Source organism: Diadema antillarum, unplaced genomic scaffold, assembly GCF_040938485.1.
Source record: "Diadema antillarum isolate AM-2024a unplaced genomic scaffold, OU_Dant_1.0 scf00000093, whole genome shotgun sequence".
Lineage (NCBI taxonomy): Eukaryota > Metazoa > Echinodermata > Echinoidea > Diadematoida > Diadematidae > Diadema > Diadema antillarum.
Genome location: NW_027270982.1, coordinates 1,267,675 through 1,295,563, shown reverse-complemented (window position 1 = coordinate 1,295,563; position 27,889 = coordinate 1,267,675). Strand labels below are relative to the sequence as shown.

The following is a 27,889-nucleotide window of genomic DNA, read 5'->3' as shown; positions in this document are numbered from 1 at the left end:
TGATCTCCAAGGTAGGCAGGGTGTGGAAGCACAGCTTTTCATTTGTAAAACTCACCACATAATTTTATGTTTTTGGGGTTTTTTTTTTGTTTTCTGATTGTAATATAATTCTTAAATTCTCCCAACACTTAAACAACTTTCAAATGACATAGAACCTTTTTTTTCTCCTCCATTTCTTTTTGGGAGTTAGTCCCCTGTGGCAAGGGTGGCTGGATTTACCTCACTCTTGCATCAATTGCTCTCACACCTCATCACCTCGCCAAATTTGGGGCATCCTCCTTCCTCAAGACAATCTTCCTGGCTCCTCCTCCACCTGTACTTGTTCCATTCTTTTCTGCCAATGACCTCAGGAGATCAAATCTTGTCATGGGGCTTTGTATTTTGTGAGAGAAGCATACAGCAACAAAGGAAGATTTCAAAGGAAAGAAAGTGCTAAGAGATGCTTCTGTACACTTCAATCAAACAGCCATGATTCATTTCTCATTTAAGATGGTCCCTTGGGGTTTAGTATTGTGGCTCGGTACCCTCAGTTGGTTCTCTCCTTGGATGACTAACCAAAGATGAATCGGCTGAATCTCTGCCGCTACTAGCATCTGTTTTTGGTTCAGTGGTGCTTTCACTGCCAACTGATGTCCCACGACCCTCCGATGCACTTGAGGTGGGCTGCGAGTATGGTTGTGGAACTGTCTGGTCTGACATGAAGGTGGAACCGTACATAGATAGATGGAGTGTCTTCATTTTGGGGAAGTGCTGTCTTTCCAAGATTTCTCTGTTAAGGCTGGATGATGAAGACATCGAGGAAGAGGAGGAGGAAGAAGAAGAGGAGGAAGAGGAGGGGAATGAAATGGGAGATGGGGATGCATTAGAGCCAGAGGATGCCGACCCGTGATAGCTCCGGTCCTGGACATACAGGGGCCCTCCTCGGTTATCTTGCTGCATGCCTGTGGGTAGTGTAGGAGGATGAGGTCCTGGCTGATGATGCACTTCTGGACTGAATCTGCTCTGTTGCTGGTTGTACCACTCCTGCCCACTGTAGGAAGAACCTGAGGGCATGTTTGCAGGCCCTGATTGGTAGTACTGCTGTGGAATGGGCAAGTTACCTCCATTGTAGGCATCAGGGTAGTACATTTGATTGGTCTCTCGGGCTGACGAGCCCACATGGTTGTACTGCAAATCGCTTGGGTAGGATGACCCTGGAGAAGGGGTTCTCAAGTCACGACAGGAGGCAGGGTGGCTCTGGTGTGGAGGAACATTGTGAGGCATTGGTCGATGAATGTACCTTCCGTTCATGCCCTGGAACTCATAGTTCTGCCCATAGGATGGCACCTGTCGAGCCCTCGGCTGCCCAGGCTGTGGCTGCATCCCATCCCCATCCAGCTGGTTTTGCTTGAGGTGCAAATTCTGGAACTCATCCTCCAGATCCTTGTGGCAGTTTGCTTCCGTCTCTGCAGCCTTCCTCAAGTTGGCCAGCCTTGGTCCCTCTTCCAGGAGTGCCACGCCTGGGCCATACTCCTGGGAAACCTTGGTCTTGTCCAGCTGCTTTGAGGCCCCCTCGTTGTGAAGCTTGTCCGTCTCTGATGGCTGATATCCTCCGACTATCCCACTCTCTCCTTGCATCCCCAGACAGGTTGGATCCAAACTGGAGTCTGGAGACTCCTCCCCCGGTCTGCTCGGCATCGGTTCCGTGTTCTCAGTCGGGAGCCCTGCAAGAAAAGAAGGCTTTTGCTCATCCAAGGTACATCCATCACAATACCATCAATGCTAGATACATTCTGCTCTCTACTGAACTGATTTGACCTTCTCCTCAAGCCCCTCCCCCTTCTGAATTGGCAAAATTAACCCGTTCTGTACAGGAACCTGGTGGCCTGTACAGGAACCTGGTGGTGTTTTAAGTCCATGGGCATTTAAAAAAACTTGGTATGGAACGGGTTAAAGTGCCTTTATATCTCACCTGACGACCAAGTCATGAAAACTGTCACAAAATGTTGAATTGAGCCTTGCCTGAAATTAAAATCTTGACCTTGTACCCTTACACCTTTGACCTCATATCACAGATGTCCTTTTATATTACATGCAAATCCACAAATTTACAGTTTGATACTTCCACGTTGTTCATGAATTTTAGTAACAGAAAGTAACTATGAAAGAATGGACAGACTGACAAAGAATTGACATGCAATAAGAGCACAATGCTTCCAACACCACTCTATGACACTAGCGTTGAAGAGCAAAATTACAACCACATTGTGATGATTTCTCCCTACTTCTGTGTCCATCTAAATTTGCAATGCCTCAAACATAGTAAAGTGTGACCATGCATCACAAAACCACTCAAAAGTCGCTAGAAATGGATTTATAAGTAAGGGTAGATTCTGAAAGAGCAGACTCCAGGCTTGTAACAAAAATGTATAACTCGATACATATGGACTTTCCTAACCTATCTATATGCTGGAAAGAAATGTTAATGGAATGGAAAATGTGAACTGAGGAAAAAGGCTTTGAAGTTCAGGGTCTATTCTCAACAAACTGTGCTCTATGCAATGAAAGGGACAAAAAACAGGATGTAAACAGGATGTAGCTACCACAGTGCAGAGATTACCATATCAACCTGTTGGGGAGGAGTCCCGAGTATACTTGGGCAGGTGTCTATGGGAAATGCATGTTGTAGCAAAATCAGTTCGTCCTTAACGGGTTAAGCTGAAATTTCACACACTCCATTCACACATTCTATTCATTACTATTCTTCCTCTCATTGCAGTGGCATTATTCTTTCAAAAGTTATAAAAGGTGAAAATGAAGGGTGTGTAAAGGTTTTTTTAACCTGTTGAGAACGAGTCCGGAGTATACTCAGGCAGTTGTCTATGGGAAATGTGTGTTGTAGCAAAATCAGTCTGTCCTCAACGGACGGAAATGAAAAGAGGCCTCAATGACATAACTAATCACACTACACTGTATTCTACAAAAACTGTTCTATAAAAAACACAACTTCCTTTTCATTTTACAATCCCAAAATGCAGAAACAGGTAGAAGAATTGCTCTTTCAGAAAATATACAGAGCATATGATTGACTAGGGAGACTAACCTCACCTACTTTGAGTCCTCACGAAAAATCAGGGCATGTGACTTTTTGTTGGTTTTGTGATGCACAGTCACAATTGTGCATCAGCACAGCTACATGTACAGTGTATATATACCATATGTCCCTCCCCTCCCCCTTCCCCCCCCCCCCCCAAAAAAAAAAAAAATACAATGGGACCCTCCGCAATGATAACTTTGAAAATAGTGAATCAATACAAATACAATTCAGGGTATGAAACTATAACTTATTACCCATATCTTACAGAAAACCCCATCTGATTTGCTTCAGTTGTCAAAGAGAAATGAGGAGTATTGTAGAGCATGTCAGGAATCCCTTCCTTCCAAGTTCTGTCCATTGTGTTCACGCATTATGCAGTTCCAAGAGCATTTAAGTGCTAAACTTGAAAGAATCAGACCCACGACATGCTTTGCAACCATCCATATTTCTCCATGACCACTTAACCAAATTGAATGGGGTTTTTCTGCAAACACATACAATGTGTAGCTAAGATGTTACATTTTTAGACCCTTAAGTACATGTAGCATTTCAAAAAATTTAATCATATTGGAAGTTATCAATGCGATAATCTGATTGTAATTTTTTGGGACATGCTGTAATATATGCCAGTTCGGGGTAAGCTCATGAGCACATGGGTACAAATGACCTTTCTTCTTTCTCAGTTGATTAGGCACTCCACTAGTTTTTCAAGCGACAGAAGGCATAAGCTTGCCTGACGTAACAATTTATGGAATTCATCAGTCATGTTCAAACAAAGGATGAACTTGCGTAGACCAGGTGACCAGAATGATCCATCAATTAGCACTTTGGAGTGCATCCATTTCATTATTTTGCACTGAATGTATTAAAGGGAACGTAAACCCAAAGAGCAATGTGGATTGAGTAAAAGCATTAACATTAGTAGAACACATCAATGAAAGTTTGAGGAAAATTGGACAATCGAATCAAAAGTTATGAATTTTTAAAGTTTTGGTGTCGGAACCGCTGGATGAGAAGACTACCAGAGGTTATGACGTATGAGTGGACAACAATCTAAAGAAAATATATGTGACCCGCTACAACAAAATGGTCCTAAAGTCGCGCACGGTCGAAGCCGTGAAAATCGAGTTTGAAGTTAGAGCATCAGAATTGGTCAAAACTTACGATTTTCTGAATTTGACATATTATTAGAGTCTGACATGTCTTCTATCATCTATCGAAATTTTGAAGCGAAATGATGAAAGGAAAGACCAAAAAATAGCGTTTTTCTGGGCCATGTTTTTTTGGCGTTTCAACGAAGCAGAAACTGGTTCGAACATTTGGATTGAGCGCCACACATAGGCTCCGCCCCTAACAACGACCAGAGTGATCTCATTGGTCAGTTTGCTGCTTTCCGCTAACCGAAGCGTGAAGCTCGCACACTGCCCAGTCGACTGGTGCGTGCGGGCGGGTTGCGCTATGCCTAGCCGCTTCTCCTGACATCCTGGTCACTGATTGGTCGGTGAGGAGACCGCCGACGCCGTGTTTGAATGAGCATTTCGGGGGTTGCTAGGGCTTAACTTCTATTGTTCGGAGGTGAATACTGACTTGCGTGTCTCTTGATTGTGATTGCGTCGCAAGGAGAACTTTTAGGGCGCTTTTCTCGAAACAGTGATTTCCCAGACGTCTTGACATGCTCTCTTTTAGACATCGATATCTCCGCAGCCGATTATTTTTATAAGATGTGTTATATATCAATTTAAAGCAGAAAGATTAGGGAATTGTGTCATGCAATTTTCAAATAATCGACCTCGCCCGACTTTAGGATCATTTTGTTGTAGCGGGTCACATATAAGGAATTCCACACACAAAAAAAAATCACTTTTCTATCAAAATGACAAGGCGCTTTCAGAAAGCAGGGGGAATAAGTGCTACCCCTAACATTATGTTGGTATCAAGTTGATGGAATGTGTAATTTTCATGAAAAATGAATTTTTATTGAAATCCCTTTATATTTTCTTTATATTGTAGTCCACTCATACATCATAACCTCTAGTAGTCTCCTGACCCAGTAGTGCCAACACCAAAACTTTAAAAATTCATAACTTTTGCATCGATTGCCCGATTCTCCTCAAACTTTCACTGATGTGTTCTACTAATGTTACTGCTTTCACTCAATCCACATTGCTATTTGGGTTTGAGTTCCCTTTAACAGTCTTTTTTTTTATTGATGTTGTCAAATACCGCTGTCAGGTGGATGTGCCGGCAAGCACCACTTATAGGGATCACTTGAATAACCAGTGAAATATCTCAGTGAATTTAAAAACCAACATGCTGTGCAGGTACAAATGACCTTTTTCTGCTCATGCTCAAACAAGGAACCCCAAACTGGCTTATTATTAAAATGAAGGACAACATTTCTCACCCTGTCTTCTTGACGGTCTACACCTCTCCTCATCCTCAATCCTTCCTCTCATTTCCTCCAAAGTCTCCACCACCTGCAGTGATGAGAAGAGAAAACAAGTGCACAGGGTCACACTGTACACGAGTGGTCAGTCCTGACTGCAATTCTTACATACCTCCGAGGGCGCTTTACTGAATGTGATCACCAAACGTGTTCTAGCAGACCCAATGCAGCTTTTCTTGGAGCAGGGTTCATACTCTTTCTCCTGAATTGAATTCCATGACTTTCCATGACCTTTTTAGCCAGAATCTTTCCAGGACTTTTATAATTTTTTTTTTTTTGCATATTAGACTGAAAATTTGATATAAAATCAAAGCGAAGCAAAGGGAATACATACACATCTCACACAAACAACAGATAAACTTCTATAATTTTTGCAATGCCATGATTTTCCTTGACTTTTTAATGAAAATATCAAGTTTTTCATGACTTTCAAGGCTTGGAAAAAGACTTTCTTGATTTCAATGACCTGTATGAACCCTGTGGAGTCTTTAGTGATGAATGCGATGCACAATGCATGCAGTAATACAGTCAAGGACAATAGTAGCAATTCACCATGGTTGAGTTATTACAGTATGCAGGCAGTTACACTCCAGTGGTACTGCACACAGCGCCATCTCATAACGAATAATGCTGTTCACTTTCCTTCAAAGTCCCATGCTTCTTGGGCCATTGTTTAGGCGCTTGTAATTCTCATGACATTCAAATACTACAGCTAGCCCTGGAAGATACTAGTACTTTATACAGCCTACATGGCCGGAAATAATGTACTACTAACTACTGTCACCAATATACCCCTTCTGGTGCCAGGCAAACTGCTGGTTCACAGGGTTTGTGTATAGAAGCAAATTATTACCTTTTGTTTAAAAATGGCATTTGTCATGGGAGCAAAGCTTAAGCACTTAACTTTTCGAAGTCAAATTCAACTTCAAATTAAATTCTATTTACAATACAACATTTTTCCCTGAGACAATTGCAAAAAGTCTCCTGTAGTATGAAATACATGTGCATTGTACCTGACACACAAACACTGATGATGAAGAGATATTTGGCCTGGCATTGTGTACACTCGATCTCAGATGTGTCTGTCAAGTTGTAGTCTCCAGTAGCATAGCACACTTTATATTATACTCATAGACAGACCTCTCTTTGACGCAGGATCAATGACATTCTTTGTTTTGTCTGTAAATATATCCAGAATTAGCCTGTTTACAAGCCAAGGAGAGGGAACACTTTTATGAAAACTCCACCAGAATCAGCAGTGGATGCTGTTCTAATAACATGAAATGAGTGAGACATCCCACCTGCTGAATAAGATCAACTTTCTGGATATTTGCTTTCTAATTCCATTACAAATCTTGAAGCTCACAGATGGGCAAAATTCTACTCAAAAACAGAATAATATCAGCAAAGAAACTCACCTCCTTCATTTCTGGCCGTCTCTTGAAGTCATCGGTACACTTCTGGGCCAGGGTCAGGAGCTTGAAGACGTACATGGGAGGCCAGTTCTGGGTCTTGGGGTCCACGAGGATGTCCACAATCTTCTGGTCATCACCCAGGTGTTGACTCATGATCTTATCAACACACCTTGTCTATGGAGGGAATGTTATTTACCCAGAGGGAAAACACGATCAGTAACCCTCACTGGTAACTGTTTTCATTTAGACCATGCAGTGGCAGATCCAGAGGGGTGGGCACCAGAGTTGTACCCCCTCTTTATTTTGTGCTGAAACAAAGTATATACAAGGGAAAAGGGGGGGGGGGCATGTGCCCCCTTTCGTTTCTTTGTAAAGGCGCCTCCCCTTTATGGAATTCCTGTATCCGCCCCTGCCATGTATTACAAAACCAACAAAAAGTTGCACGCCCTTATTGTACATGGAGACTCAAAAATACGGGTAGGTGGAACGGGTCAACATGGTCAATGTTGAGTTTGTCACATTTTCTGAAAGAGCAAGTCTTCTTCTACTGTACATTATCTGTAAGTTCAGAATCATAAAACGAACAAGAAATTGTGTTTTTAGAAGTTTCTCTAGAACACTTTTTGTACAATAGTGTGATTAGGTATGTTATAGAGGCCCCTTTTCATTTCGTGAAAACCCTTACACACTCTTTATGTTCAATTCTAAACACTTGAAAGGATGATGCTACTGCTTTGAAAGTTGGTATCAATCATGAAAAGAATGTGTTTATAGGGAATGCTCAATTTCAGCTTCATCTGATAATTCCTTCATTGTTGTTGGTAAGGATTTTTACATTCTGTTTTTTTTGTACTGTTCATTGCAGAGCACAGTTTGCTATAAAAGATTAAGCACTTAAATAGCTGACTTTACACCTAACCTGTTGAAGACTACTCCCGATTATACACACGCAAGTGTCTATGGGAAATGTGTGTTAGAGCAAAATCAATTCATCCTAAACAGGTTAAGAGTCTCTTTTCTAGGTACACACTTTTCCAGAGACAGTGTGTTCTTTCTTTCAAATATTTAGATAGGTTTAATAGGAGAGTCCATTTAAATTGAGTTATAAATTATTTTAAAGTTTAAAATCTGCTCTTTCAAAATCTGCCCCGAACTAAAAATCTATGTCTGACAAATTTTTGTTGGTTTTGTGATGCAGGACAACACTTAATGGTGGTTTATAACAGTAAAATAACAACAACAACAACAACAGCAAATGTAATTTTTGCAATCTGACACCTAATCACACAGACATTCAGCTTTAACCCTAACTGCACTGGGGGGGGGGGGGGCCTGGGAGGCCCCCCCCCCCTCCATACTTTTGGCGATTGCATCGCGACCGCTGGGAATTTCGGATTCTCGCTTCATGGCTTTTTACCCTGAAGTCTTGCGCACATTTTGATACCACATTTGTCCATATCGGACCTACCTAGGGGGTGTTATGGGCCAATTAGTATGCGCATGTCATTAAAACGGCTAATCGCTGCATACAATTGTATATTTGTGTACAGTTTACATACTGTCAATAAACCCATGGCTTGCATTACTTTATAAATTTTGCTCAGGAATTGGTTTTCCACTTGGTTCATGCTTCTATATTGTTCTGAAATAAATTGGGCAAAGTTTAGAAACCATGATATACATAAGGAATATAAAACAATAGAAAACATAAGAAATAAAAACAATAGAAAACATAAGAAATAGAAACAATACAAAAAATAAGAAAAAAAGTTGTTTTTTCTCATTTTTTTTTCTCTCTCTGATTTATTTCACATTTGGGAAACATTCTTCATTATGACACAGTTTTCACATGATTTTGTACTTGTTTAGGCTGAAATCATGAAAATATCCCCCAAATGCATAAAATATGCATCATGAATAATTAATTAGCTAATTATGCAAAAATTTGCATAATTGATTAAAACAAATTACACCAGCAGATTCAGCATGCGAAGATCTATCAGCATGCAAATTTTCAAGTTCATCGGACATCGCGTTTCCGAGATCAATGGGGGGGGGGGGCCTCCCAGGCCCCCCCCCCCCCCAGTATTTTCATGGAGCCAAATAGCCCAGTACAGTAAGGGTTAAGGGACTGTTCAAAGCGAACCATAGTCACACAGATGAAGGCATAATTAGACATGTTTATATACTCTATATTATTATATTTTTTGATGAAACTCAGTACTCATTAGCTGAAAAAAAAGAAGAAACAGAACAAAAACGAGAAATACCACTGCTCTCATTGGCTTATGACATTTGATACCAAAAATGGTCGCAGCAATTGAGACTTCCTTGGTTTATAATGATTTGAGACAGTGCCAAAACGAAAGTTCGGTGTTCTACAAAAATATCTGGCAGTCACCTTATCGAAAGTACTAGTGAGTGACTGTCTCCCTGGATGCAAAGTACACATGTAGCTGAAGATACAATTGCAGGAAATGTCTGCTGCGTGACATGGATACTGATACCTTGTTTTTCTCTTTTATCACTTCTGGACACTGCAGTCGTTCATTTCAGAAGGGAAGAACATGCTTCTCTCAATCCACTTTGCTCTTTCCACATTATTGTTTCTATAAACATAGATACATTGTAACTGATTGACAAATTGCCCTACATCAACGTAAATATCAATTGCAGTGAAAATATCGCGACGGAAGAATTTCATGAATTTGAACATAGATACAGTTGGGAAATTTGTTCCTGAGAGGGGAAGAAAAATATGGAATGGTTCTGGAAGCAGTAGAAATAAAATATGAGTACTTGGAGAGTCCAAAGGATCAAGAAAATGAAGGCTATTTTACTGCAGTCAGATAAAAACAGGGAAGAAATGATACATGGCGCACTTGTCTCACTTGGTGAACACTTACCAGGAGGTTGTCATAGCTGAATCTTGGTTTGGCTGCTGGGGCTTTTTCTCCAGTTACAATCTCCATCAAAACCTGTCAAAGGAGAAAAGTGCTTGCTGTGAGTATTCACTAATCAAGAAAATCCATTCATCCCAAAAAACTTACAGTGTATGTGATCGTGCATCACAAAACAAAGAAAAAGCCGCAACCCTTGATTTTATGTGAGGACTCGAAAAAGGTGACATGGGTCAACTGAGTCACTCTTGAGTTTTTCATATTTTCTGAAAGAGCTATCCTTCTTCTACATTATTTTTTTTTAGTTTGGGATTATGACATGAATGGGAAAGTGTGTTTTCACCAGTTTTTCTACAACCCCCTTTTTTTTGAAAGGGGGGGGGGAGAGTAGAATGATCAGGTATGTCTTAGAGGCCCCTTTTAATTTCTTGAAATCCTTTGCACACTCTTCACTTTCAAGTCTAATAACTTTTGAAAGGATAAAATGCTACTGCTTTGAAAGTTGTCATTAATTATAGACAGAATGTGTTAATAGCACTTGCTCAATTTCAGCTTAATCTGATAATCCCTTCATTGTTGTTGCTTTGGTGGTTTACACCCTGTGTTTTGTCCCTTTCATCACACAGCAAGCATGGCATGGTAAAGATTAAACGCTTGAATACACCTTTTACTTCAAAGTCTCTTTTCTCAGTTCACACTTTCCAAAGTGTGCTTTCTTTCCAATATTAGGATAGGTTAGGAGAGTCCATTTAAATTGAGTTACACATCATTTTAAAGCTTAAAGCCTGCTCTTTCAGAATCTGCCCTTAACTAAAGATCAATGTCTGGTGACTTTTTGTTTGTTTTGTGATGCAGGGTCACATATAAAAAATATACATGTATGTGACCTTGCATCATAAAACCAACAAAAAGTCGACAGACATGGATTTTTAGTTAAGGGCAGATTCTTAAAGAGCAGACTCTAAGCCTTAAAATGATGTATAACTTAATTCAAATGGACTCCCCTAACCTATCTAAATACTAGAAAGAAAGCACACACTCTGGAAAAGTGTGAACTGAGAAAAGAGGCTCTGAAGTACAGGGTCTATTCAAGCGCTTAAATTTTGGGCAAGCAGTACTAGCTGTGCAATGAAAGGGACAAAACACAGGATGTAAACCACCGGATTATTAGATTAAGCTGAAATCAAGCATGATCTATCAACACATTCTGTCCATGATTAATGCCAACTTTCAAAGGCGTTGAGTTATCTTTTCAAAAGTTATTAGACTTGAAAATGAAGAGTGTGTAAAGCATTTCAAGAAATGAGAAGGGGACTATAAGACATACCCGATCTTTATATTCTCCCCCATAAAAGGGTTGTAGAAAAACTGCTGAAAACACACTTTCTCATCAATGTTATGATCCCAAACTAAAGAATAATGTAGAAGAAGGAAAGCTCTTTCAGAAAATATGAAAAAGTCAAGATTGACTTGGTTGACCCATTTCACCTTTATGAGTAGTCACGTAAGATCAAGTGGTGCGACTTTTTGTTCGTTTTGTGGTGCACGGTCACAATATAAAACGTATTGTATGTATGCCATGACAAACATTAATTTTCTTTCATTCTTTCTATTTTGAAATGACAGTTATTGCATTATAATTTACATTCATGTATGGATTACCCTACTGCCACTTTATTTGATAGTTACAGTACCTGTAGTAAAAACTTAACTGTTCATGTTTGCATATACACCAAGGGATGGTTAAAATCGGTCAAGTTACATTATCTCAGAGTGACTATTCACATCAATATCACACCATTAACCTGTTGAGGACTAGTCCCAAGTATACTCGGGCAAGCTGCTATGGAAAATGCGTGTTACAGCAAAATCAAACCGTCCTCAACGGGTTAAAGTCCGTTTTGCATCACTGGAATCAACAAACTCCACCAACTCAACATGAGGGATATTCTTTCTACCCACCACGCCAAAACTGAAGACATCCAGTTTAGTGGAGAGCCTCCGCGTCTGGTTGAAGAACTCTGGTGGTAGGTAGGCCTTGGTGCCAAACACCAGGCGCGACTTCACACAGGTGTACTCCTTGCCGTTGGTGGGGCCCTGCCGGGCGAGTCCGAAGTCGGCGATCTTGGCCTCAAAGTTTGCATCTAGGAGAATGTTGGGACTAAAAACAAAGACAAGCAAAAAAAAAGAGAGAAAAGAATAAGGAAAAGAGGGTGTTCATCCACAATGTACAAACTTGTGTTCTCTTCAAAGTGTCTGTGATGTATCCCTCACTGTGCAATCATAGTTACTCAATATCGATGAGGACACATAGGTGTTTAGTGTGAATCTTGTAGGAATACAGTAAATGCCATGCTTTCCAGGGGTGGATCCAGGAATTCCATAAGGGGGGGGGGGGAGGGGGAGGGTGTGAAGCAGTTTATATTTCTGTTGCCACTTCCAGGTTTAATCAGCTGTCGAACAAAAACTAGAAATGTCACTATGGCGACTGGTAAGCCTCCGCCATAATGCATGCTTCTCCTAATAGGTCTTTAGTACGGTGTACAGCATATGTCTTAACTATAAAAGCACTCTGAGAGCACAGACCTCCGCCAAGCAGCTACTTTCCACCAATGATCGTGTTCTTCCATAGAGATCAGTGACTTCCACCCTCACGTATGTATGCATGCTGATAAATGACCCGATTTCCCAATACTCAGCATAGAACCCTCGTTAAGTCATAAATCCTCAGCTGCACGGTGCATCTCGCCCTAGCAAAAACTAGAGCACGCACTGTAGCGCACGTATGAAAACCTAAAAAATGCGCAGCTTGAACTCCCAAGTTCATTGACCGTACCTGCCAAAATATTGAAAATCTTTCATAATATCCATAAAAATTTCCGGATCACTACCAAAATTTAATCATCTGTTCCTTGTGTCATTCTCAACCATTCCTGCAAGTTTCATCCAAATATGTGCACAACTTTTCTGAGTTATTTTGTATATGGACAAACAAACAAACAAACCAACAAACCAACGTCAATGAAAACATAACCTCCTCCCTTGGTAGAGGTCTCAATGTGTGACAACAGTTTCACATAACAGGCAAAATATCAAAATGATATGTTTGTCAAAAATGTGCAGAGTGTTCACTTTCGTTAAACTACATGTAGGTTTAATTGGATGAATGGCTACCGGTATATTGCCTATTAGAGAGCAGGTACACCATAACTACAAATTGTACACTGTACAAAGTGAAAACATGTCTCCACTTGTTGCAGAAAGCTGGTTGGCATGCGGTTCAAGCATAATGTGCTTTATGTATAATACCTCTTGATGTCCTGGTGAATAAGGGGCTTTCCCTTTACCGCTGTGTGGAGGAAGTGGATACCCCTGGCTGCTCCTTCGGCTATGTGGTGTCTCTTATTCCACTCCAGGGGACCACGGGGACCCTATAGCATGGTGAGAAAGGAGTCAAATTTCAGAGGCAGCTCACTTTTTTGGGGGGAATTCCAAGCTGATGAAAGAAACCCAGTGGATCTAGCGCTCACCTGACCTGAGTAGCACCTTTCACATATTCTTGTAGACTATTACCTAGGAATATAGCAAACTTGGGGGGGGGGGGTATGGTGTCTACATTGTATTTGTACATTCTATGATACTGGTGATAATACCTGCTATTAAAGTGTGTAGACAACTTTGCCATGCATTTACCAAAAGAAAAGCAACATGTCAAAACAGGTCCCCAAATTGGGCCCCATCCCAAGGAAGCCATCAATAGATCTGCCATAACCAAACTTAAGATTACACTCACTAATGTATTTACTTTCAGCATTTCTGGTTTTACAGATATCTTATAAATATTTGCCCATTTGTACTAAATATATTATTCTATCACTCTAGGGATGCTTCCTGCAAAGTTTGGTGAAAATCCATACTTTGGTTTAAGGTTTACTCAGGGCGAAAATGGATGCCACACAATGAAAGATCACAATATCTCACTTGAGTTTTTGGCTCTGGTGAGCTAAAATGGATTAGATTTGTAAAGCAAGTTTGATGTCCTAACATCCATAATTGCGACAAAAAATTTACTAAATCATACACACGAACATCTCCAGTCTTACATTCAGATGCAATGCCTCATAACAAGTGGTACAGTGCAGAGCCTGCAGCACGATAGCATGTGACTTGGCAGGTTATCAACCTGTTGCAAGGAACAAAGAGACTCCAACTCCAAGCATCTCATAACCCTTTGCATGCTGCCCGAATTGCCTGCCCATAGATTTGTGTGAGAAAACGTGTGCGAATTTGATGCACTGGCACAGAAAGGGTTAAAACAGGAGAATCTCCCACCTGAACCCCCTTGCAAAATGGAGACTGTGATCGTGTGGACATATGCACAATAGTGTGTGCGCAGAGCTACGCATATCACGAGTGCAACCTTCCTTGAGCTTGTGGCCAGGGTCCAGGGCTTGCCCAAGGGCCCTGGAAGCTCTATGGTGATACATGTTGATGCTCTCTGGTGCTATCGTAGCCTTGATTTTGAACACATATGACAAAACTGAAGTAGGGCATAAGAAAGTTAACATTTTTAAAAGTACACCTTAGGCAGGGAAATGCATACAAAGAGCAGGAGATATTCAAACTTGAGAGTGAGGGTGGGAGATTTTGAGAAGATGGCCTCAAAGAAGGAGAATTGGAATTATCTCTATAGGACAAGTTAATGGCTGAGTGACGTACCCTTCCCTCCAGCACTTGATCCAGCGAGCCATTCTTCATGAACGGGAAGATCAGATAGAGGATGTCATCGTGGATGGAGTAGGCTGTCAGAGTCAGTATGTTCTCATGACGGTATCTGCACGGGAAGGATTAAAAAAACTCATAAAAATGCTTCAGATCAGGCAGATTACGACAATCTCAGTCTGAATTCATCAATAACAATTCTGCATCTCTAGTGAAGTAGTACAAGCTTGCTGATTGTAATTGGACAAAGAGGGGGGGGGGGGATTTTCAAGCAACAGCTGTACTGAGTAAGACTGTCAAAAAAACCACCCATCTCTAAACCCATTCTACACTAAATTCTGAAATCTCCAGACTTTAATAATACACAGGCCACCAGAATCTCATTGGGAACAGGTCAAAAGCAGCTTGATTGTATACCAGTGTTCTGCATTACCACAGGTGCTCAATGTCTTTTGGTTTATCTTCATTAAAAACCGAATTCTACTCACTCCAACTACTGGTACACCCTGTGAATTTTTCGAACATTCAACTTGAAAACTTATGTAGATGAAATCTTTAGGTATAAGCAAAATGATGGTGAAAAAGAGTGCATGTTGAACATACTTGTAGTTGTCATATGCTTGATAACACAAGGCATAAAGATGTTGTCTCAGGGTACATACACTACCTTAAGCAAACAGTCAAACAACGGGAGACCCCATCAAATACTGGCCTCCTCCTGTTGTTGTTGTTTTTTTTTTGGCCAAGAAGATCTCGAAAACTTCACAGCTTATTCACCACACATGCTTGTTATACCTTTAGAGAAAGATTATCAATGTTTATGTGTCTGTGTGTGTGTGTGTGTCCTCAGAAGTACAACATGGATACCGCAAACATATGTGACCGTGCACCTCAAAACGAACATAAAGTCGCACACACTGATTTTGCGTGAGGACTGAAAATAAGTGAAGTGGGTCAACCTAGTCGAACTTGACTTTTTCATATTTTCTGAAAGAGCGGGTCTTCTTTTACATTATGCTAAAACTTGGTATCATAAAATGGGCAGGAAAGTGTGTTTTTTAGCAGTTTATCTCGAACATTTTTGGTAGAATAGTGTGATTAGGTGTGTCTTTAGAATCCCTTTTTCATTTAATTCTGAAAAACCTTGTCCACACTCTTCACTTTCAACTCTAGTAACTTTTGAAAGGATAGTACTACTGCTTTGAAAGTTGGAATTAATTATGGACAGAATGTGTTAATGAGGCATGCTTAATTTCAGTTTAATTTGATAATCCCTTCATTGTTGTTACTCTGGTGGTTTACTTCATGTTTTTTGTCCCATTCATCACACAGCCAGCACAGTTTGGTAAAGATTAAGAGCTTGAATAGACACTACACTTCACAGCCTCTTTTCTCAGTTCACACTTTTCCTGAGCTTGTGCCTTCTTTCCAATATTTAGATAGGTTAGGAGAGTCCATTTGATTTGAGTAATACATCATTTCAAAGCTTAAAGTCTGCTCTTTCAGAATATGGTCTTAACTAAAAATTCATATCTGGCGACTTTTTGTTTTGTTTTGAGGTGCAGGGTCACATATATTACGCCTCTTTTAAACTTACTTGGTGAGAGCCCTGATCTCCTTCAACTGATCCATTCTGGTTTGCCCATAAAATGGAACATGTTCAGTCTACAAGGGACAGATAGAAAGACACACACACAAAGAAAAAGGGTCAATCACTCCACCATATACCGAAGTTGAATACTGTAAAACGAGGAATTTTCGCATGCATTTTAATTTCGCGAATTTCGCGTGCGCCAAAATTCGCGAAATTAAAATGCACGCAAAAGCTTTTGTCTACACTACATACATTGAATGCCAGAAGCAATTCGCGAAAATTTCATGCCACAAAAAAGGCTGTCTGCTCCAATTCGCGAAAATTTCATGCCGCGAATATATCATGTTTTACAGTATCACTCTGAACTCAACTTTCAAAAAAAAAATTCAGTTTTTCAAGAAAAGTACAAATTCCATTGACTTGTTACTGACATAGTACATTAAGGGTTATCATCCCCCTGTTTTCTGAAAGAAAGTCAATGCTCACTATGCTATAAAAGTGAAAATATGTTGAATTTTCTTTATTTTTTTGTAAACGTTGTCATTCATAATGACATGAACTGTAGTTTTCTTCTTATCCAGTGATGATGGTACCATAACTTAAAAATTGATAACTTTTAAATCGATTCTTCGATTTTTCTAAAACTTTCACAATTACAATGTGCTCTACTGATATTGCTGCTTTCAGTCAATATGCTTGATCTGATTTTTGGTTTTCTTTCACATGAAGACAGAAACACACTGGAAAAAAGGCACATCGTATTGAAAAAAGGTAAATAAGACAAAAATACACACAGTTTGATACAGAGAAGGAATGCATATTCATAAACAAAACTCTGATTTTTCGATAAAGGTTACTTTTCTGTTAAACATAACACAAATAAACATGAATTTAGGCCTCGAATGCAGACACTCATGCCTACATTTTGGGAACCTGGTATATCAGGTTCCCATAAAGAATGGGTTAACTGTGCTACTTAGCAGCAATGGTATTCCTATGTACAATATACAAGGATAATGATAATAAACCACAGATCTGAGGACTGTACGATGAATTCACCACTGGTGGTGGAAGTTAACATTTGCCTCTCCCTTCCAGGTCTCCACCTAAATAAATAGTTTTTATTTTTTATCATCTTTATCTGAGCAGGAAATTTTCTTTGCACCACAAGACACCTAAGGAGCCTCTGTCTTGTAGTCTACCTCACCAGTCACTTAGCACAATTGCCTGTAGCTCAATCTGGGTTGGGGCTGACAAGGAAAACTCTAACCTGTTTAATTTTTTTGATGGCAAACTCTGTCATGTTCAGCCTTGCATGGTAGACCGTGCCAAAGGTTCCTTCCCCAAGTTTGTAGCTGTTGCTGAAGTTTTCGGTCGCTACAACCAGCTCCTCAAATGCCCACGCCATGGTGGTTTTTAAACCTGTGCATGAAGGAGCAGAATATACATATCATACAATGTGACCGTGCATCAGAAAACCAACAAAAAGTCGCACCCCTTGATTTTACGTGAGAACTCAAAAAAGTGGTATGGGTCAGCCATATCAATTTTAAGTTTTTTGTATTTTGTGAAAGAGCTATTCTTCTTCAACATTATTCCTAAGTTGGGGAACATAAAGTGAATGGAAAAGTGTGATTTCAGCAGATTTTCTACAACTTTCTTTTTTTTTTTTGTAGAGGAGTGTGATCAGGTATGTCTTATAGGGCCTTTTTTGATATCTTGAAAATCCTTTAGACACTCTTCACTTTCAAGTCAAATAACTTTTGAAAGGATAATGCTATTGCTTCAAAAGTCGGCATTTATCATGGACAGAATGTGTTAATAGAGCATGCTCAATTTCAGCTTAATCTGATAATCCTTTCATTGCTGTTGCTCCTGTGGTTTACATCCCATTTTTTGTCCATTCATTGCTCAGCTAGCACAGCTTGGTAAAGATTAAGTGCTTGAATAGACCCCATACTTCAGAGCCTCATTTCTCAGTTCACACTTTTCCGGAGTGTGTGCTTTCTTTCCAATATTTAGATAGATTAATAGAAGAGTCCATTTGAATTGAGTTATACATCATTTTAAAGCTTAGAGTCTGCTCTTTTAAGAATCTGTCCTTAACTAAAAATCCATGTCTGGCGACTTTTTGTTAGTTTTGTGGTGAGGGTCACATACAACGTTGTATAACAACTTTGAGCAAAAGACAGGGCAGGTGTTACTGAAACTGTAGGTGAACAATGCACAGAAAGATGATACAACAAGGGCTCAACACTAACTTTTTCCCTCTGGTGGCCCATTCGGGCCAATGTAGGTCCTTTAAGCTGAGAATTAGGTGGTCTGAAAAAGATACGTGTATGTAACACAAAAGCGAATGTAACAATTAAGTTAATATCTTCACTGTCCGATCGGATCATCAAAAGATGGCTTTTGGTGAAATCTGGTAGCCCAGCATCAATTTTTGTGGCCTCGGGCCACAGGCCACTGCTAATGTTGAGCTCTGATATACAACAATATCAATATAAAGACACACTGGACTTACACTCATCAAGGGAGGCTTCTGTTGGGGTTGACTGAAACACTGGTGACTGGCACTGCTGCAGGATTTCAGGGGAGAGGCCAGGGGGTGGGAAAGCGTCATTATTATCACGGGAATGATGCGAGACGTATCGCTGCGGGCTACCAAGGGGGTATTCGGAAGGGGCCCGCATGAGGCCGTTCCCTGGTTGACGCTGATGTGGATCCCATCCCTGCCACATGGGGTCCTGCTGTCGGAAGGACGGCTGAGGGGACACGTTGTTGCTCGTGGTGCCGTCTCTGCGACAGTGATTGTGTGCCGATGTTGCCATCAGCTGGTTGGGGTCTGCTCGCTGCGGGACTTCACACCCGGAGTGGTAGGGGATGGTTGGAGGCGTGCCCGCTCTGGAAGTCCGCTCCTGCCAAGGCATGTACTGAGGGGCGAAGTGTTGTACACCAGGTTGAGCGTGCTGCGGTTGTGGCTGGTGATATGGCTGGTTGCTTGTTGGAAAAGGGGGTGGCCTAGCAGCAGCATAACCGTGTGCTAGAAAGTACATGTAGGTGGAAAATAGGGTTAGTGTTATATTGTGTTTTTATTTGTAAACTGATGAACATTACACAAGTATCCTTCTTTAACTTCAATACATGTAGTTCACATTTGATGAGTTCATAAGTTCACCAAAACACAGAAAAACATGACACTATATTTCAACCCATACTTTTAGAATGAATGTAAACAAGCAAACCATGATACATACACTGTAAACCTGTTTTGTTTGTGTTTATTTTTTCTTTACACATTGAAGTTAAATATTCATACACTGTACCACAAACTGAAATGAGTACAAACACAGACAAAACCAGCAGTTGGTTAATATGAAGAAAACAAACTGTATAGTATTTAAACAGAAAAATAAGAGAATAGCAGATGATATATAGCTGATGTTGTTATAAATAATCAAAAGGTATTGCGAGTGTCTTGTACATCATTTCTTGGTGTTATGTTAGATGAACATCTTAATTGGGCGCCCCATATAGATGATGTTTTGCATAAAATATCCTGTGCAACAGGTGTGATTTATAGGATAAGACATCTGTTATCGTTGAGGATTTTATCGTATATCTATAATGCCACTACATTGCCACATTTAACATATTGTACAATGATCTGGGGCCAATGTGCAAAATCTCTTTTAAATCGTGTGTTCACACTTCAGAAAAGGTCATTGCGTGCAATAACAAATTCTCACGCTTCAACACCTTCCCAACCTCTGTTCAAAAAGCTCCAGCTTCTTACTGTATTTGATATATGTAAATTACAAACAGCCTCATTTATGTATATGTATACTCATAAGTTGTTACCCTCTGTCTTTGATGATATGTTCAAATATACAAGAGATATTCATTTATATAACACTAGACAAACTAGTAACTTATATTTACCTCTTCTGAGATATGTTACATCACAAAGATCTGTTAAATATCAAGGAGTACATGTTTGGAATTCTGTGCCTGAAGAAATGAAGTTATGTCCTTCCCTTGCCTCTTTTAAACGTAGATATGAAATATATTTGTTGAATAGTTATAATTGAAGTTTCTCCAGAAATTTAATCAGACAACGTCCATATGATGTCTGCAATGTGTATTTTTTTTCTACATATTTTCACACGTAGTTTGCCTGTTTTTATTTTTCTTGTTTTTTAATCGTCTTTTTTCCCCCCCATTTAAGTGTATCTTATAATGTACAAAAAAAAAAAAATCTCAAGTGGGAGTCCAGCCATAGAAAGGCCAATGGCCTCTGCAGGCTCCTCCATTTTCTCTCTTAGAATTTCCTCTTTGTTTTTCTCAATCATTTTTTTTTCTCTTCATTGTGCTTGTTTTTCTTGTACAAGTATACTATTACCGAATGTAATGTTATTATCTTCACCTTGTTCTTTGTCACATGTATTTTAATGAGAATTTGGAAACAAATGAAATGAAATGAAATGAACCAAACTAACTTAACGAGAGGCCAGTACAGTACATCTACACTGTGCCTGTGTATGTACTGTACACTACATGTATATGATGTGTGTGTCGATCAACCCATATTCATTTATTTATTTATTCATTCATTCATTCATTCATTCATTCATTCATTCATTCATTCATTCATTCATTCATTCATTCATTCATTCATTCATTCATTCATTCATTCATTCATTCATTCATTCATTCATTCATTCATTCATTCATTCAATCATTAAGCTTCCACAGAATTATACATACTGTTACAGGATCTACAGGTGATGGTTACATGTGTGTAAATGCAGTGTAAACAGACTTTAAACAATTATTTCATGATAAAGAATGGATTTACAAGTACATCAGTCTGGAGTACATCACATTCATATCGGATAATTAAGATTAAGTGAATGGGAATCTACAGAAAAGCAGATGCTTGTGGGGGGTATAATACACTGTACATGTAGGTCCAGGGAGGCCACCTCCCTGGTGTAGGTCCCAAGAAAAGAAGTCAAACACAATTGCTGACACACACATACATGTATTGCATGCACGCAAGTGCATATTTGCCGATCTATGATATCTCAAAGTTCCCGCAAACGCTGCAATATCACCGATCCACTGAAAAATCTGTAGCAGAAACAACTTGATAATATGGCATCATTTTCATACACCTTTTCACAGAATGTGAACTCTGACCTAACATGGCCCCACACCTCCCTTCCCATCACTTTTGCTTGGATTGGCATTCACTTTCACGGTCTACAGCTACACGTCAATAGGTCTATATCTTTGTGAGATTGAACAATGTCGTACGCATACATACTTAACTGTAGTCCCATCCATAGATTGATGAGTTAGACCACAGCGGTCGATAGCTAACTATTAGTTTTCATTGAGTATGACCTCATATACTAATTTAAGCATTCTAAATGCCCAATGAGTTGCGTAGATATACCATTACAAAGCTTTCAGATTTCAAAAAATGATGGTAGTCTTTCCTTTATAAGACTATTTATAATTAAGTGGTTTCTTTTGAGTACATGGTTATCAATAGATGTGTACTTCATATGCAAATATTCATATCATGTGACGTCATACAATTCATTAGAAGACTGTCATATAATCAAAAGCCATTGTTTTCTCTTTCAATTGATTAATGAACAACTTTGTTTTCCCCTCATTCAGCTCTCTACAAACTGAACATGAAACTTTCGGTATGTGCACTGGTCTCGTAATTTGCGGTAGTTAACAAGGGCATACACTGTACTTCCTGTCCTTTCCTGGAATGAAGTGTTTTGTTCCTCAGCAGAGCTTATGATCTCATATGCACACCAGTTGGCTGAAAATGCCCCTCAGGCTCCAAAGATTCACAGTTTTTTGGTTTTTTTTATTCTGTGACCGGGACGGTGTGATCAAATCAAGCTCCTGAAGAAAAAAAATGCCTTTTCACACTAATGTGAAAACAATATCTGAAATATCCTATACAATTAGTGGCACTCGTGTGAACATGCAACTTACACACAAACACAAACACACACACACACACACACACATTAAACTATGGTAATACAAATTACAACTCACACACATGAAGTGCCCCCCCTCCCTCCATCCAAAATCCCCCCCCCCCCTTGAAAAACAGAAACAAAACAAAACTGGAGTCTCTGAATATAAGGCTGTCTCATCTTCTGTCATTGCCCCAAATATCAATACCTTTAAAAAAAAAAAAAAAACCTATTTCATCATTAGGACACAGCAGTGAAGTTAGATCACTTTTTGCTTTATATAATATAATAATATATCAATTTATAAAGCGCAAAAACCTACAGACATATATTCTTCTGCACTGCAAAAGCTTCTGATGTACTTGATGATAATAAACAGTTACCGGTACTGTAAATGAAAAGATGTGTTTTGAGTCGTGATGTAAAGACTGAGCTTACAGTTGGGGATTTCCTGACTTCTAATGGTACGTAGGTCATTCGAGGGTTTGGGAGCTGCACAGGCAAATGTTCTGTCTCCCAATGTTACTTGCTTTTCTTTTCTTTTCTTTTTTCTGTCATTTGTGGGGAGAAGTTTAGAAATGGGAATGATGTCATATTCATACTGTGTGTTACAATGGGTAAAAACAGGTTTGCTTTTACAGTCACAAAAGTCAAGTTACATCACTTTTTGTTTTTGTTTTTGTTTTTTTGAAAAGGAAGAGAGAAATATATACGTACAAGAATGATGTCATATTCATGTGTGCACATTAAATTGGGAAGTCATATTCACCAACTAGTGATTAAAACAGAACCACAAGACAGCAGACCACTTGACATGGTTTCTGGTCGGTCAAAACACTTTTGTGAAAACAGTCATTCAATGGAGCTACATTGTACAATGTAACTTATAAACATAATAACACCAATGACCAATTTTACTTGGTATACGGTTTCGAAGCGCATTTGAGAGTAGCCCGAAAGGACCCTGCCTATAAAAGGAATCATACGCATCATGTGTATTCTGTGAAAAAGGTATACATGGAGACTAACACAAAAATAACCCCAAACACTCTGATAATGCACAGACAAAAAAAAACCCCAAACATTTATTCTCACAGGACAAAATTAATAGTGTGGTTTCAAACATGCTAAACCATGTCTCAGGAAACACACATTTTTCAATCCAAAAGAATTTTTCAGTTTCATTGATGTGAAAGAGAAAACATATATACCAACAATGCATGTTCCATTTGACTTATAACCCCTATTAAGGCTTTTTTTTTCATGCTATAACTATATACAAAGTTAAATTCTGGTGAACTGGCAAAATAAGATATTCGGGGAGTTTGCAATCTCTATTCAGTTCCTTGTCAATGAGCAGTTTTCACAACTTTTAACATGTCGCCAAACTGTAGCATGTTGAATACTTCCACAATGAAAGCAAAATCATCGGGACATTTTTGTGATATCCACATGCTTTAGGAAAAGCTGAATTTAGGTTTTAGCGATTTAGCTGTTTCTATCATGTCAAATAAAATCAGAAATAATGATGAGATGATCATAAAGTTTTTAACCAAAAAAAAAATAATAATAATAAGTCAAGCTAGTACCAAGAATACACAAACATATATGTAACACATACTTAAAAAAAATCTGAAAATAATTCATAGATTGAACACTACAGTCAACCTCGCCTAAGTCGACCTCGCACAAATCGAAAACTTGACCAAGTTGAAGCTCCAGAAAAGTCCAGATTTTCTCTATACTTTACTTTCTTTAAAATAATCTTTCACAAGTCGAAGTTTTACAAGTCGAATTTTGCCTATGTCGAAGATAATTTCGAGTCCAGATTTGTGTAAATACATGTAATATCCCTCGCACAAGACGAAGTTTTTTTTCCCCCGTAATTCATTCAAACATGGAAGTGAGCATGAGGCCCATTTACACTTGCTTGGAAAAATCGCGATTTTTCTAAAATCGCGACATTTGGGTGCAAGTTGCTAAGCAACTACACCCAAACGCCCTCGAAACATCGCCAGAAAAATCGCCAGCAGGAGTGCGATTTTTTGAAACATCGCGAAGTTTGAGGCGAAGTTAGCGAGTGTAAACCCAAGCTGCAGAAATATCGCGATTTTTCATCACGTGACTTACGGTATCGGATTGCACCGGGTGTTTACGCGCGCTCTGATCTCTCTGTGGAACGTGTAGAGAGTACGTCGGTCATTGGCCAGAGTACTGTTACACGGTACGTGCTGTACAGGTCTAAACGGCCGATCCTCGATCGGCTCGTGATCTCAACAACAACAGGGTGTAGAACATGAAAACTAGTAGCAGACCTGAAGTTCGACAACCACTCATCATCACCCCATGATGACTTAACAAAATAATGTTTTCCCAGGAATGCGTTGATTTTGGGAGTGCATGCCCATGCTTCTCTCGGTATTATGTACATCGTTTGTGGAATACAGGAGTACTAATAAGTGTCGGTAAAACAATGGTGAGTTCTTGCTGTCGCCTGATAAAATACCAGTCCTAAAAAAACGAGCCTGCTTCTCACTTTCGTCATAATATCGGTGAAATTTCATGATCCTCTTGAATGCCGCTTTCATCAGCTTTCTCATACTTAGATGAAGTTTACACACCTACTACGTATGTGATTTAATATAGCAAGCTATGTAGTTTTACCGTAAGTTTACACTCGAGAGAAACACAAATTTATGTGAGCATTGTACTGGTGATAAAAAGCCCTGGCTCAACGTTCCAACCAGCTAGCTGTAAACAAAATATACTGCACTGCAGTAAAAACGAACTGAATAGCGCGCGCTTCCACTCAGCTACTGTGTTGAAAACAGGTAAATTACGCATGCGCACTACCGACCAAAAAATCGCGATGTTTCGTGAAGCTCAAACTTCGCATACTTTTGCGCAAGTGTAAACGGTGGAACCAAAAAATCGCGATTTTAAAAATCGCGATGTTAGTAGGTGTAAATGCGGCTATGCTTTCAGTCTTTACTAAACAAACGAAGGAAAAACACACTACTTTTGTAATAAAATACTCCCAAGGGTCAACAAGTTAATCCTAATGTCCCTTGTATCCTTGATGTCCAGCTGAGAAGAACATAAATCACAATGTTCCAGGTTAGAGGCGAGCCATGTGCAGGCGGCGCAGCCGGGTTTGTAGGAAAAATGGAAGAAGAAACAATCCTCACAATCCGGTACAAGCCACCAATCTCACTGTGTGGCGAATGTTTGCGAGTGTAGCGTTTTCAAAATTTCTTTGCGACAACAAAAACTGTTTCCGACAATAAAAACAGTTTGCGAGTTTGACTGCATATGTTTACGAATTTGCTTGCAAATTCCCTAGTATACGCTACGCTTGCAAACAGTGAGATTTTGCGGAGCACGCAAACGATTTGCAAATAACACGAATGGCAAAATCCAAAATCGGAAGTTTTTATGCGAATGTGTTCTGACAATGAAGCAAAAAACAAAACAAAAACACACATTTTTGTGCAATTTGTGCCAAGTTTTCATGATGCATGTGTAAATGTCGCATGTTTTTTTGCTTAAATACAGCCAGTTACGTAAACGAAAAACACGCGTCGGAAATGCAACCATGCAAATTTTCAATAATCATTAGAAAATAATGTTTCAAGGAGATTGATAACTGTCTTGAGTTGTAGATTTTCTCTTTCCTGTATTTCTCCTTCCTTTCCCTTTCATTTCTCCGTCGCGTATGTGTGCGCAGACCATTATTATTATTTTTTTTTTTCTGATGACCCAGGCTACTCCACAATTAACAAGCATAGGATCTTCTAGGTTCTCTCACACATTATATTAATTAATATAATTTCTGTGTGCATTGGAGTAATTTAAAGTATATTTTGGATTTTTGTTTTAATATCTAAAATTTTGTTTTCATATACAGTATAGTTGCTTGATGGGTGGATGTACTACTGTAGTATGCTATTTTTTTGTCTTGCAGAATATGTAGAGCGTTAAAAAGGTCATACATCAAACATGCGCCAAACGTTCGTGAGAATGTTTCAAAAGGTATATGAACAGGTATTGCAGTTATGTCGTAAAATGATCGCAAGAACTTCGCTGATTTTGCAAAACATACATGAGACATTTTCCTAAGTTTCGGGGTCTGTTTGGGGTTTCACGAAGATTTGCGAACATCACGCACGTCTGACTAAGGTCTCGCACATATGACGAGACTTTAAAGACATTTTCGAGACCAAATCACAACCAAATCATGGCTCATTGTGAGGAAAAGGTACGCAAAAAAAAAAATCAAATAGTTTTGAAATTCTTGCTGAAGTAACGACATCCCCAAACAATTGACGACGCCTCCGAACTCCTGCGTTCGCTTGGCGATTTTTGCAGACTAAAATGCGAATGTTAGGTTTTGCCACTCGCGACATGAAAACGTAAGAAATGCACTAAACACTTTAATTATCACAGTCCAGTAATTGAACTTCACGATTTTTTAACTCAAACAAAACAAAAACACTAAATACTACATATTGTTATCGTCTAATGTAATTTAACGGCCAATAAAAACATAAAAAGAAACTGCCTTATAAAAATTCATCGGGAAATATCGCGAAACATGCGCGAGCTATTCTCAGAAGCTTTGAGGTCTGTTTGGGGTTTCACGAAGATTTTGCGAACATTGCGCACGTCTGGCGAAGGTCTTGCGCTATGATGAGACATCAAAGACATTTTTGAAAACAAATCACGACCAAATCATGACTCATTGTGCGGAAAAGGTTCTCAAAAATTTCTGATTGTTTTGAAATTCTTGCCAAAGTAATTAATACGATATCCCCAAACAAATGATGATGCCCCCGAACTCCCGCGTTCATTTGGCGATCTTTGGCAGACATTATGTGCAACGCGTTTCGATTATCGCAGTCCAATAATTGAGCTTCAGGATTCTTTTTTAAAACTTAAACAAAACGATGAAACTAATAACACATTACTACCGTCTACTTTGATTTCACAACCAATAACACATAAAAAGACACTGCATTATGAAAATTCTTCAGGAAATGCAAGTAAAAAAAAATTCAACTTTCCCAGAAGTTGAATTTCACGGAAGTCGAAGTGTTTTTGTCGGTCCCGACAGATTCGACTTAGGCGAGGTTGACTGTATTACTACAATGTAGGTATAAGAGTTGAGTTTGCTTTTGACTGCTTCCACGATTTGGGAGCGTCGAATACAAACGAACAGGGGGGGGGGGGGGGGGGGGGGGCTATTCCACAGTTTGGGGACACAAGCAGACAAGGGTCTATCACCACAGCAGGTGTGAGGGTATGAGGACCGGAAGCGTAGATGATGAACATGAGACATGAACAGGAAGGAGGAACAAACATCACAGATAATTCCCAGGACCAACTGATACGTGTGATGATATTGTGTGATGATATCACTAGGCATTGTAATTCACATTTCCATACAATGTTTTTACCCGTACCGAGAGTGCTTAATTTGAATGCTGAATTACAAACAAACATAATAGTAATTATATACGATTTGAATCATCGTTCGACAGAGGAAGGCTTCATGGATTCTGCGGTTTTGAATTAAAAAAAAAAACAAAATCATTTGAAACACAAAACTATATTGGAATTATGTTTCAAATCACCCTCAATGATTCCAGTTTGCATTCACACGGCAAGAATACTTTATTTGCAACAAGATTCCAGTGATGCTTAACGACAATCTTACAAGTGTCAA

At 39.3% G+C, this 27,889-nt stretch overlaps 1 protein-coding gene across 1 annotated transcript in view; it reads right to left on the bottom strand.

Moving 5' to 3' along the window:
* Positions 1-504: 504 nt before the first annotated feature.
* The window catches only part of LOC139718358 (uncharacterized), a 41,792-nt gene continuing 14,407 nt past the window's right edge, over positions 505-27,889 (bottom strand). Inside the window, exons 3-12 of the mRNA XM_071629831.1 lie at positions 18,678-19,196; positions 17,424-17,575; positions 16,157-16,224; positions 14,557-14,671; positions 13,147-13,268; positions 11,800-11,998; positions 9,844-9,915; positions 6,941-7,111; positions 5,481-5,553; positions 505-1,703 (exon numbers count right to left, since the gene is read on the bottom strand). Coding sequence (XP_071485932.1) covers positions 505-1,703; positions 5,481-5,553; positions 6,941-7,111; positions 9,844-9,915; positions 11,800-11,998; positions 13,147-13,268; positions 14,557-14,671; positions 16,157-16,224; positions 17,424-17,575; positions 18,678-19,196 — 2,690 coding nt within the window. The remainder of the gene's footprint in view (positions 1,704-5,480; positions 5,554-6,940; positions 7,112-9,843; positions 9,916-11,799; positions 11,999-13,146; positions 13,269-14,556; positions 14,672-16,156; positions 16,225-17,423; positions 17,576-18,677; positions 19,197-27,889) is intronic.